The 13,291-nt window shown below is 32.7% G+C and overlaps 3 protein-coding genes across 4 annotated transcripts in view; 2 read left to right on the forward strand and 1 right to left on the reverse strand.

Annotated features, from left to right (window-relative positions):
- LOC106137822 (GPI ethanolamine phosphate transferase 1) overlaps positions 1–3,094 on the forward strand; it is a 29,210-nt gene extending 26,116 nt beyond the window's left edge. Inside the window, exons 12-15 of the mRNA XM_060950480.1 lie at positions 1,105–1,298; positions 1,376–1,477; positions 1,581–1,772; positions 2,846–3,094. Of these exons, the coding sequence (XP_060806463.1) occupies positions 1,105–1,298; positions 1,376–1,477; positions 1,581–1,772; positions 2,846–3,094 (737 nt within the window). The remainder of the gene's footprint in view (positions 1–1,104; positions 1,299–1,375; positions 1,478–1,580; positions 1,773–2,845) is intronic.
- LOC106137823 (CD2 antigen cytoplasmic tail-binding protein 2 homolog) lies at positions 3,092–6,971 on the reverse strand. Of its 2 annotated transcripts, none has more exons than XM_060950469.1 (3): positions 6,628–6,971; positions 6,075–6,387; positions 3,092–3,613 (listed from the first exon to the last, which is right to left on the reverse strand). In XM_060950469.1, exons 1-3 carry the CDS (start codon positions 6,808–6,810, stop codon positions 3,123–3,125), a joined length of 987 nt encoding a protein of 328 aa, XP_060806452.1. In that variant the 5' UTR covers positions 6,811–6,971; the 3' UTR covers positions 3,092–3,122. The 2 variants fall into 2 exon arrangements, with proteins under 2 accessions (XP_060806452.1, XP_013194194.2); XM_013338740.2 differs by having other exon boundaries at positions 3,092–3,616; positions 6,628–6,969.
- Positions 6,972–7,401: 430 nt separating this feature from the next.
- Positions 7,402–11,603, forward strand: LOC106137821 (methyltransferase-like 26). The gene is made up of 2 exons (XM_060950475.1): positions 7,402–7,756; positions 9,269–11,603. Exons 1-2 carry the CDS (start codon positions 7,698–7,700, stop codon positions 9,906–9,908), a joined length of 699 nt encoding a protein of 232 aa, XP_060806458.1. The 5' UTR covers positions 7,402–7,697; the 3' UTR covers positions 9,909–11,603.
- The last annotated feature ends 1,688 nt before the right edge of the window (positions 11,604–13,291 follow it).

The following is a 13,291-nucleotide window of genomic DNA, read 5'->3' on the forward strand; positions in this document are numbered from 1 at the left end:
ATGTAGGTAAGTAAACTATATATGTAGATTTGGTACCTCTTGTGTACCTGCCGAAGCAAATATTAATTAAATAAAAAATATTAAGGATGCTGAGAAAATGAAAAAAAAAAAGTTTTTTGTCTTTGACGTAGTTTTTATTTTATAAAAATAACTACAGTATAAGTAACTAAAAATAAATTAATTGTACCAGGTGTCATTAATTTAATTTATTTTAAGTTATTAATACTGTAGTTATTTTTATGTAATAAAAACCGGCCAAGTGTGAGTCGGACTCTAGACAGACAGTGGAGGCTTAGTAATAGGGTCCCGTTTTACCCTTTGGGTACGTAACCCTAAAAATGACGTCATAGAAAAAATTTTTTTTTTCATTTTCTCAGCACCCTTAATATTTTTTATTTAATTAATATTTGCTTCGGCAGGTACACAAGAGGTACCAAATCTACATATATAGTTTACTTACCTACATATGCTAACTAGAAGTACACCCGCGGTCCTGACGTCAGGATGGCGGGTGTACCTATTTTATTTAAAATCTTTACATAGAAGGAGGTACACAGATTTTTAGGAGAGGTACACTGAGGTACACATCAGGTACGTTTTTAATCCAAAACAGATATTAAAATCCGTGAGGTACACCCGCCATTCTGACACACATAATAATTCTATGTTACTCTTGAGGGTTTTGTCTGTCTCTGTGCTTAATATTATCAAATCGGTTCAGTGGTTCAGTAGCTTTTTTTGTTTTTCAACCAGAAAAAAATAATCTTTATAATTCATATTTACTACCGATATCATACAGAAGATAGATTATTTAATCTTATCCAGGTGAATGAATTATATTGATAATTAGTGTGCTTTATTGATCAATACAGTAAATTCCAAAATTTAGTTTTGTATGATGGATATGACTGGCTAACTTTCTATAAACGCACAGCTGAAACAACCGAACGAGTTTAATTGAAATATTTTAAACTATTAAATTTGTAGGGGTAGGTAAAAATCTCATACGAAAGGTCTTTCGGAAACTCCCACATGTGTGCAGCAGAATGCTAAGAGTTGATGGATGACATCTATTACGATATTCAGTCTAATTTTCTTTTTCAGCAACATCATTGGTATTACCTGTTGCATTTTCAAAGAGATTAATATGCCGACTGATGGCAGTAAACACATCACTAATAATATTTTATCTTTTATTGTCGGTGTGTCACGAGGGTTTATTTATGGTTGCGTTGATCATGAATGTAACATGTTGGTTATTAATAGAGTTTAGATTTCTGGAAATAAAGAAATTAAAGGTAAAAATTCATTTATCCCTGCTGTGCTGACTGCTTGTGATTAGATTAATTACTCACTATTGGACTTCTACTTTCAGATAATGGATTTAGCTTTTGAAGAGACAGATGAGAGAACAACACATATAATTTCTATCGAACGCAGTATTAGCAAAGAAGATTTTAGGCGATCATTTATATTTGTATCCTTTTTCATGGGTATATTTTTATATTCTTTAGTATCATTTAATGATTTTTTTTACGGTGTGCGCCTTCTAATTTATCTTTCCTTAACTGTATTAACAGATTTTTTATATTATTTTAGCATTTTTTGGAACAGGTAATATAGCATCACTGAATTCTTTTGAAGTCAGATGGGTCACATGCTTTATAACATCATTCAAGCCTTTCATTATAACTGTGCTAATAATGTTGAAAACTTTAGCACCATTTATGGTAGTAGCATGCAGTTTTAGAGGTATTCAGATTTTGACAAAGGTAATTGTATATATTATAAAACTGTATCAAAATTGTACAATGGATAGCCAAGCCCCAGTTATTGATTTTGAAATACATTTCCTTGGGTTTCGGGTGATCCTTACTTAATATTATAAATGAAAAAATAACTCGGTCTGTCTGTCTGTAACGTTTTTTATGAACAACCGATTTTGATAAAATTAAACCTGAGGAAGAACAAAGCTTTATCTCACTTTTGCAGCCCATAAAAGTGGTAGACTAAGGCTTCTCCAGAAATGGGAGATTTTAGCTATACTAACCACATTGGGCAGGCGGGTTGCTGACTGCAGTGACTGTGTATTGATTCTGGACAATGTTGTCATATCAGCATATGAGGTGCTGCTACCCACTCCTGCTTAATTCCTTAATCGCCTCTTATTGTGTATTGTATGCGGGTGATGCTATTCTACTCTGCCGGCACCACACGACCACACCACTCCGTGTAGTGTCATGAAAGATTTTCCATGCGTACGAAGTCGTTTGCAAGGGCTAGTTTTGTTTTGTTATTTTCATTTAATGTCTCTAATTAGAGAGTTAAATCGTTTTTTAATGCAAATAATAATATACGTTTGTAGTTGCATGTTTGTTGTAAAAAATAGACACAGAGTAAACAACGTCATTTTAATCCAAAATTTACTGGACCGATTGATAAAATTTGGAAGAGATGGAAAGAACCTTAAACTACTTTAAGGTTCTATTATATCTGGCCGAAATACTGGTCTTAAATAAAAAAGATAATGTAATTAATTACATGGGAGTATGAAACTCCCAAATTTTATTTTTCTCATAAATTAACACCTGCAGGGTTAGCATGGCATGCTAGACGGTTTTATTGCGTGATATACTACCCAAGTAACAAAATTTGGTACTATAAAAGATCAAAGAGCGGTTTGGAAGGAGCTAATTAGTATTCATGATTAATTAGCGTGTTCCTATTGCTGCCCAGTTTCATGTTAAACTCTTAATAAATCATCGCGCGTATCATGCTATGCCCCGCTGCATGCCCCGCTGGAAGATATCAAGGAAATTTTTGCTACCAGTTTTTATCTTTACAGGCACCTACTGGATATTTGAACATCATAGTACTAATATACTCCAATATAATGGGCATACAACTACTTTATAACGTAAAGAACACTGGAAGTTGGTTGGATATCGGAACATCCATTTCACAATTTGTTATAGTTCAACTTGTTACTTTGTTTATAGTATTAATTAGTCAAATAGCAAAGGTATTGACTGATATAAGTATTTATAATGTTGCAAATATGATACTAGGTAAAAGTATTAAAAAATATGTGTAAACTCTGACTTTTATTAAAATGCACACACTTACATATACAATTCAAAATCCATTCTACTTGAATTATAGAACTGGCTATCTTCACCATGTTTTCTCACCCATACACCTGTTTTGAAGTAACCATCTTCAGACCACTTTTGCATCTGTTCAGTGGAGTGGGGACCAGACACCTCTGAATCATTTTGGTTCCATTTGAATTCCCATTTCACCTGCTTTGGTTCATCATCTTTGTCTTCTTCTGTATTTTCAGTAGCTCCTTGATCTTTAGATAAAGTTTCTTTTTCTTTTTGATCAAAATCGTCTGCATACATATCCAAATCTGCATCATCATTTTTGCTTTTATCTTTGGATATAATCTTACTAATTTTTTCATAACTTTCTTGATAAATATCCATGTTGCCCATCTTTGTTAAAATTTGATTTGCAAGTTCTGTGATTCTGGTGACTGTTTTACTTCCTTCATCAACAATACCTGCTTTTTTCCTCTTCCACCTTTCAGCACTTGATATTTTTGAATTAGCTCCTGAAACACATATATTACTACTTTACACAAAACCAAACAACCTCGAAGCTTAAATTCCGTCACAGACTTAGCTATTATATAAATAAATTATTATCTTTAATCATAATGCTCTTTCATTTGTACAACTATGGTACTGTCTTGGTACAAGTTGTCTAGAGGGAAAATATGTTTTCATAGACGGCCCTGTGGCGTAGCGGTAGTACCCTTGTCTGTGACACCGGAGGTCCCGGGTTCGAATCCTGGCCAGGGCATGATGAGAAAAGAACTTTTTCTGATTGGCCTGGGTCTTGGATGATTATCTATATAAGTATTCATTTTAAAATATAGCATACATATGGTCAAGTCTATATCCCTTGCGGGGTAGACAGAGCCAACAGTCTGATAAGACTGAATAGCCACGTTCAGCTATTTGGCTGAATGATAGAATTGAGATTCAAATAGTGACAAGTTGCTAGCCTATCGCCTAAAAAAGAATCCCAAGTTTATGCCTATCCCTTAGTCGCCTTTAACGACATCCATGGGAAAGAAATGGAGTGGTTCTATTATTTTTTGTATTGGTGCCGGGAACCACACGGCACTTAGACATAAAATATAGTATCGTTCAGTTAGTATCTCGTAACACAAGTCTCGAACTTACTTTGAGGCTAACTGAATCAGTGTAATTTGTCCTGTATATATTTATTATTTATAGAAATTTTTAAGTGAGTATGGTCAATGCAGCTAAAATTTACTTCTACAACGTGACCTTTCCTCTGAAGGTCCCTGTGATGATGTTTTAATCACATGGTATGCCTAAGTAATAGAATGGCACTGATTTAAAGGAGCAGTTGTAAATGGCAGTTTTGGTAAGTTAAAAATTATAAATGGCATGTTTAATAACTAGTGCGGCAGTAAAAACTAAACGGTAAAATAAACAAAAATGAGTAATAAAAAATAATGAAATGCTTCAGTGAATATATATTTGAGCAGAAAAATAATTAAATGAGCGGTAAAAATTATTGAACGAGCGGTTACGTGTGGGCAGTAATAAATCGGAATTTGTCGGTAAGAAATCTCATTCTAAGCTATTCTGTAAACAATGAGGCGGTAAAATAAAATAAAAAAAAATCAGTACATTTAAGTACTAAGTAATGAAAAATTAAATAACTTTTGCCTTGACTGAAGGAAATAAATAAAACAAATTATGTAACAATAATATGAACTTTTATTCGTAATTCGAAACATTAAAATGACATGTTTGCTTATTAGCAGTAAAAATATACTTATTGTATGTATAATAAGAGCAGGTTTGGCTTTCGACGGTCTGCCTCTCTTCCTTTTTTGTCCAAGTGGAATGTTTTTAGCCTCAACTGGAGGTACAACGTACTTCAAGCGTATGGACAGGCCAATTATATGTTTACACTTATACATTTTATAAAAGTTTGGGCAAGTATATGTTCCTTGAATCCATTTTTCTTTATTATGTGGCAATTTAACTTCCCATTTATTGAAAATTGCTCTTTAAACTCATCAAAATTTTCTGGTGGATTTTCAAATATTCCGCATTCTTTAGCTTCAGCAGCAGGTACTTGATAATGCGTCAAATTATCATTATTATTATTAGGTATGATTACTATCTCTTTCGGTAGTTTGGCCCAATTATATGAATCTGTCCAGTCTTTCAAAGTTATTTCCGGCATTTTTGCAAAATAGTTTTCAGATGGATTCTGTGTATACTCTGAGGAACACTCGTTCACTATTTTTTTAGCTAGGACCAAGAAGCATGAAAGCTGTAAACGTTCTCTCCGCCCAAATAACGAAAATTTACCTCTCTTTTCAATGAATTTGAGTTCGGGTGTCTCCGCTTGCTATGATCTGCCGAACTATTTATCGAGCCGCTCATTCCATCATTTTTACCGCTCATTCAATTATTAGACTGCTCAATTATTTTTAGAATTGACATTGTATGATAAAATAACCGACAAATTTATTTTATTACCGTCCATGTATTACTATCGCAATAATTAATCAACGGACATTAAATTAAATAACTGCTTAATATGTTTTTCAACTGATCATAATAACATCTTGAATATTTAAATAACAGCTCAAAAAATTAGTTCCCTCATAGAATTGGGATTCAAATAATCACAGGTTGCTAGCCCATCACCCATAAGACCCAAGTTTATTTGTCTTTCCCTTAGTCACCTTTTGCAACATCCATGGGAAAAAGTACCAAGAACCATACAGTATGTGTATTTACTTGCTATAATGTATATTATAGAATAGATACTAATAAATATCATAGCTTAGCTTTTTAATGGGATTTAAATATTGTTTACCTCTAAATATTTTATGAGATGAGGTGTTACTGGTAGATTTAGATTGATTATATCATGATTGCTTTAGTAGACCTCAGTTGTAGATTGAATTGTTAAGGGAGAATATTACAATGTTTCTTATACTAATACTAACTCACCAAGTCTCTGCAATGTTTTAGCTATTGTCTCCTGTGGTTTCATATGCTGAAATATTTCTTTGTAATTGGCAATCAATTCAAATTTCTCCTGTGGCTCATCATCTTCGCTGCTGGACTCATCACCAAGACCTCTGTTATCATCATCTTTATGCACTTTGTATTTGTCTTCTGGACGACCTTTCACCTTAACCCAGTCTATATTATCTAGCCATCCATCTCTTATTTCCTTTTCTTTTTTCCAATGATAGTGACCCTGAGTGTCAAAATGACCCTCTTCAAGTTCTTCTTTCATATTGAAAGGAGTTATTGTAATCTGAAAGGAATTAAACAAATAAACTTTAAACTTGAAAAAATGAATAACCGTTTTTATAATTAAATAAATCTTAAATTTATATTGTTTAACAACATGCTGTTAATCAGGACAATATAATTTTTTATTACAATAAAAAAGACATTTGAATTCTTCAAGTTTAATGTTGATAACATGATGCAAATGTAATTTAACTGACTTAAGCAATCCAATCTAAAACACGAAGTCTTGATATTTACTTACTTCACCTTCAATGCCTCCTTGTCCTTCTTCTTCGCCTTCAATATCATTAATGTTAAGAATGTTCTTTTTTTCCTCTTCAGCTCCGCTGTCTTCTTCATCAGAGTCTAAAGAATGTTTCTTGCCTTCCCTCAAAACTTTTATCTCTTCTACTTCAAAAGCTTCTGAAGCAGAACGTTTCGCCATTGTTGAAACTTGTACCTATGTACAGTAATTTCAGGTTAACTTATTTCCACTAAAATACAATACACAAACAAAATTGTTATGAAAATATGAATAATTGGAACTTGACTTGAGTGGGACACGACCACAAACCAGGCAGTGCTGCCAGACCAAAAATCCGATTGAGCGCTGTAAGATTTAGAAAAGCGTTAGATTTCTCGGAAATTGTGCTTTAAAAAAGCGCTAGATATCGCGCAAAAAGAACAATTTTTCTTAAATGAAATAAATCAAACAAACAAAAAATTACTTAAGTAAAACGTTCATTTTCGAAATTAATAAAAAAGTAGCTATCGCTTGATAGATTTTAATTGTCCATAGCTGAACTAGGGCCTGGTAAAGGTTTAACTTTTTCATAGGTATAATAAATACATTTGAAAACAAATGTTTTTGTTTTTTTTTTTCTTTTATACCTGATCTGACTTTTATATGGTTATAAAATTATTGTTTTTTATCGAATTCCGGTCTGAAGCGATTCAAAAATCATAATTTTAATGTGTATCAGTTCTAATATCGATCAATTGTCAGTGTCAAAGTCAAATGCGTAAAATTATTGTCAAAAGGGTAAACAAGTTTCTTGGAGGGGACGGTCAAAATACTTACTTTACTTGTACTTAACAAATGAAGTACCTTTTTTTAAGTTAAGTTTATGCAAGTTTAATATTGCATTCAAAATTATTGGCCATTTTAATCAGGACGTATATCAATGAATCGTTCACATTAAGTCTTTCAATATTTCAGTACTTACTTGTTCGAATTTATGTACTATATACTTGCTAATAAAAATCGTTTAAATTACCAAAATTAAGTTTATTCGCTTATTTTTTTGTATAAAATCATATTTACTGAGGCCTATGTCGAAGTCTAAAGATTTAAGTGATTTAAAGATGAAAGATCTTCATCAAAATGAAAGGTGAGCAGGCATCTTAGTTTTTAACGAGGTGTTTATTTTTCACCCACTGAACTGGTCCACCTTGCTTGGTACACAAGTGCCCGGATATTATGGTCTTTACTTTGGCCTTAAGACTATACTAGCCAGATTATATGACATTTTCGGCAAATATCTATAAAAATCAAGAATTTAGATAACAAAATTATAACTCTTCACTTCATGCTAAGTAGGGTGATTGCGCTGGTTTTCGTCCAATTAGCGGAGTTGCTAGCTTTCAGACGTAAAAATAATATGATAAAGTATCCTAATTAAAATAGCTCATATTTGTTTATATACCTCATATAGTCTATTTTTGATAAAAATTAAGAAACTTTTAATTATAACTACATTGTTTTTTATATAAATAATTAAATGTTAAATGGCAGATTTCACTAGTTTTCGTCCAAAAAATTTGGTTTTCGCCCTGGTGTGATCTAGTTTCCGTCCAGTATGTAAAAAAGAGTAAAAGTGCAATGTTAAATAAAAACTGTCTTTATAATCTTTTATTTAATCAACAAAAATATTTATTCTTCAGCAGTAGATTTCCTGCTTTTTTATTTCCCCGAATCCATCTATAACAATTAATTTCAAAGTTTAGTACCTACTAGAAAAACCTGTACGAATTAACAAGAAAATGTGTTAGAAGTAGATTCCACACTATTATGGACGAAAACTAATACAAAAAAATTGCTGTTTAGTTTTCGTCCATGCCATTTAAACATTTTTTTAAACAAGCAATACTGAGAAATTATTGGACGTTAACTAAATATCTTGTCAAATAGCCAATAAAGTTCATATCTAAAGAAAACACATATTTTTTTATAGGTCTGAAAAAGTAAAATGAACATTCCAAATATTTAGCTTGCTGTTTTAGTTTCCGTCCACGTGGACGGATACCAAATAATTGGTATAATTGGCATGTCAGTATTCGTCCGCAAACTTTTACTAAGATTACTACAAAAACATTGTAAAATAACCTTAACATAATGTTAGTTATACTCTTAAATATCCTTACATGCCAAAATATTACCCAATCTATGTGAAATAGTCATAAAACCCACCACTGAGTGTTCCTGCACCAGCTATTTTTTTTGTATCGGCAATGACGTCTACGAAACACGAACACATGCTGGCCACTGAGTTTAATTTTTTCGAAGTTTTCACTTGACAAATTGGATTTTGTGGTTGTTAGAACTGTTGCTTAAGTATGAAGGATCGTGACAAGTTGCAACATGCGTGCATAGGTGTGTTTATATTCTTTTTATATGCGTTTAAAAGTGAAATGGACGAAAAGTAGAACTGGACGCCAAACCAGCGCAATTACCCTATTACTTTCTTGCTCTCACATGGAAAAATTCAAATTTTAATAACTCTTTTTAATTTAAAGAGCATTTTTTAGTTTTAAAAACACATATAATCATGCTCTTTCCTGAATGGTTAGTCAGAGTAAATTTTTCTACTTGTCACAATACTTTATACTACTTTATTTTTCAGTATTACTGGAGAAAAACTAATATATCCTGCTGCTACAAGAAACCAAGAACCAATACTGCAGGTTTTGAAGAGGTTTATAATATGTGATCTGGATAAAGTTTGTGATGAGAGTCCTTTGTTTCTAGAGGTCTCATCAGGATCAGGACAACATCTTTATCACTTTGCACCTCATTTCCCAGGAGTGAAATTTCAACCTTCAGAATATGATAAAAGTCTTCTTGGTAGCATAGCTTATTACAGTCAACTCTGCCCAACAAAAAATATTTTAACACCCATACAACTGGATGTTTGTAATGAATTTAACAGCTATGGGTTTCATGAAAACTCTATTGATTATCTTTATAATGCGAATATGATCCATATTAGCCCATATGAATGCACCATAGGATTGTTTAAGAATGCAGGCAGTTATTTAAAGCCTGATGCTCTGATGATAACATATGGCCCTTATAGTAAAGATGGTAAAATAACGCCTCAAAGTAACATTGATTTTGATGCTTCCCTAAGAAGCAGGAATCCTTTGTGGGGCCTTCGTGATATTAATGATTTATTAAAATTAGCTGAAGAATGTGATTTATCTTTAATGGACACTATAGAAATGCCTGCAAACAATAAAACTTTAATCTGGAAAAAGAATTGAGGCTAAGGCATATCTGTTCTGTTTAGGTATTTCTTTTAAACTTGCAAATATGATGAAATTGGCCCAGTGATAGTTAACTTCTTTTTGGTAATTTAGTAGTCAATATTTTGCATATGAACTAGATGTTAATTATTGACTATGGAATGGACACAAAATAATTAGGATTGATATTTAGAGATTAGAATAGCATAATGTTTTTGTGATATGGATACTTTCACGGTGAAATAAAAATGTAGTAAACTAGTATATAAGCCTTATTTGGTTCCAATTTGGAGGTAAAATACCTATACTCATGGTGAAGGTTGTGCAAAAAGTGATTAAAACTTATGTGAATAATGTCAAGTTCTTAAAAAGCCTTGTGTTTTAGCTTTTACTGTCCCACTGCTGGTCAAATAAGCATTAACACTTAGTAAAAATAAATAAATTGATGTAATCAATAATATTCTGCTTGCCCAGTCCTTGCTCTGTCTGATCCTTGAATATGCTGATGCATGCTATCTCAATCTCTCTGTAGATTTACATAATAAACTGCTCAAGTTTATTACGTAAATCTTCAGAGCCTTCAAAATTTCTGTATCAGGTTCATATTTGGCTTACCAAATACGACCACCATCTCTTTCCATGCACAACTCAAGTGGCTTCTAATCAGGCTTCGTCACGACTATAAAATTTTCACACTCCTTTTTTATATACTTTTCATTCCTTCTACTCCTCAGTATATTAAAGAGCACTTCACCTTTTTTCATCAGAATAACAGTCAGACTACCCGCAGTCTAATTGCCCTTAGCCTCAATACTCCTTCTAATATGTCTGTAGCCTACTCTAAGTCCTTTACAGTTCAGGCCGTGCGTCTGTGGAATGCTTTACCCGTTGACATTCGCACTTCTCAAACAATGGGTGCCTTTAAAACGAACTTGAAGAAGTACTATCTCTCTTCATAACTTTGTTCATAATAATATTCATATTAATGAAGCTATTTTATATAGGTATGTATATAACTATGTGTAGTGATTCGCATACCCACCGGCATATGGGCTCTCAGACACACGCTCACTGTATGTATTTATTTATTAGATGTAGTATTTTATTTATTGTATTTAGTCTCTAAGTTTATTATATTTTATGTATGTAGTTTTTTTTATTATACACTAACATCTGTTAGCTATGCTGTTCATCCGGTTCCATTTTATTACCTTTAACTACCCAAAGGTTGGCTCGAAGAGGTTGCTTAACGAAAATGAAGAGGGCGGACTTGCCCTTTCTCAACATATTCATGTTTGTTTCTACTACATATTTATGTATTATTATTGTGTTTTATGGGCAATAAAGATAATTTGTATTGTATTCTGTATGTAGGTATGTTGTGTTGCGAAGGTCAGATGGGAATTGCTTTGTGTAAAAACCTGACCTACCCATTCTAGGATCATGACGAAAGGCGCACCGTGCTCCTATTCAGAGAGGTTCCTGAAGAGGCTCCAGTGTGAGGAAGGTATTATATCTCTTCGGAGAGGTGAAGGCACAACCCAACTTATATTTACCAATTATTTATTTAAATGTACCTACTGTAATAATTAATGTAAGATTGATTGGCACAACCAAAGAATCGGGATAGTTAGTCTAATATTACCTATTCCGATTCATATGGGAGATGGGACTAAATAGGAGAATAATTTAACAAATACTAATAAAAACATATTTGATACAAATAAATATCTTTTTACTTCAAAACATTATTCCACCCTTCTTACTTTAGAAATCCCTCTCCCTTAGAGAAATCAGAATAAACCGTACCTAGTCAGATTTATTTCGTAGGTACTCTACCTAGTACCTATCTACTAGCTTCTGGAAAGTCTAATAAACTTCGGTATATAGTTATATACAAAGATATACGGTTTAATACTTAGTGAACGGAAAAAATCCCTTTGTTGAATTTTGTGAAGATAATCTAGAGGTCAATGTAAGTAGGTGCTATGTGCATGTTCTTATTATTATGTCCTTAGGAACTATACATATATTGAGCAGCTTTTCTACCATAGTCTGCAATTCTTGACAATAGACGTTGCCGTAATCGTCTGGTCAGATTTGCGAAAATGGTAATGAACGACACCGACACTACTCCACCAAATGCTTACAAGTAAATTTTTTGGGTCAATTTTCGCTTGGAGCAGGATTTGGCTGGCTGGCCAGGGTCTAGCCATTACGATGAGCGTTTCCGATTATCGTAGAGACTTCGATCCACGTCTATATCCTTTGCCGGGTAGACAGAGCCAACAGTCTTGAAAAGACTGATAGGCCACGTTTAGCTTTTCGACTTTATGATAAATTCAAATTCAAAATTTTTATTCATTATTATAGGATACTTCATATCGCTTAATAATTGTCAAAACGTATGGTTTAACAACATATGTTGACGTCAAATAAATTACTTAAAACAAAGTTTACTGCCGCTTCCAAGGCGTCAGTGCAGAAGAAGCGGTAACAAACAGCCCTGCAGCATTTTCTTCAACAACGTCAACTTCACAATATCAATTAAACTTAGAATAGAATGTGGACGAGAGAATACTTACATTGTTCAGATTAATATTTTTATATGAGATTTTATTATTATTAAAAAATATATATCAGTATATATATATTTTATGGATTGCCAATTTTAAAAAGATTTATGTACAGAGTGTACTGAATTTTGATTTAAGTTCAAATCAAACTACAATTCATTACGAGGTTCCTGTGCCAAGCTCAAGCCAGATGTTTTTATCATTAAGGTAATCCAGTCCTATAATAAGCCTTCTCACAAAGTACTTTCTTTACATACTCTTTGAATTTTCGGTTGGGAATATCAAGAACAGACTCCGGCAACCTATTATAAAATCGTATACAGTTCCCCATAAATGATTTACTGACTTTGCTAAGCCTATGATACGGCATGACTAATTTATGTTTATTACGTAAATTTCTATCAGTTGTGGCACTAACTTTTTGAAAAAAAAAAAGAGGTATTTTTCCTAACATACATTATAAGATCAAAAATGTACTGGGACGCTACACTGTAGGTATGTTTATTTTCTTGAAGAGTTGACTTAACGAGTCTCTTGGTCCTAAACCGTAAATTGCGCGAACGGCCGTTTTCTGAATTATAAAAAAAAATGTATATCATCATTGGAAAGTTTAGAAATATGAGCACCCCACTGTAGCTTTGCATCTATTATAATTTTAAAAGAAGATTGTTGGTTGAGAACCAGATAGATATGGACGACAGTATATTATTAACCGAACTTACATTTTCGCTATGGTGATCTAATTTAAATATTAAAGAAGTGTCATCGGCAAACACTTACCCGCCTGTTTTTCCACCATAAAAGGCAGGTCATTGACATATATCA

Source organism: Amyelois transitella, chromosome 3 (assembly GCF_032362555.1).
Source record: "Amyelois transitella isolate CPQ chromosome 3, ilAmyTran1.1, whole genome shotgun sequence".
NCBI classification, from domain to species: domain Eukaryota; kingdom Metazoa; phylum Arthropoda; class Insecta; order Lepidoptera; family Pyralidae; genus Amyelois; species Amyelois transitella.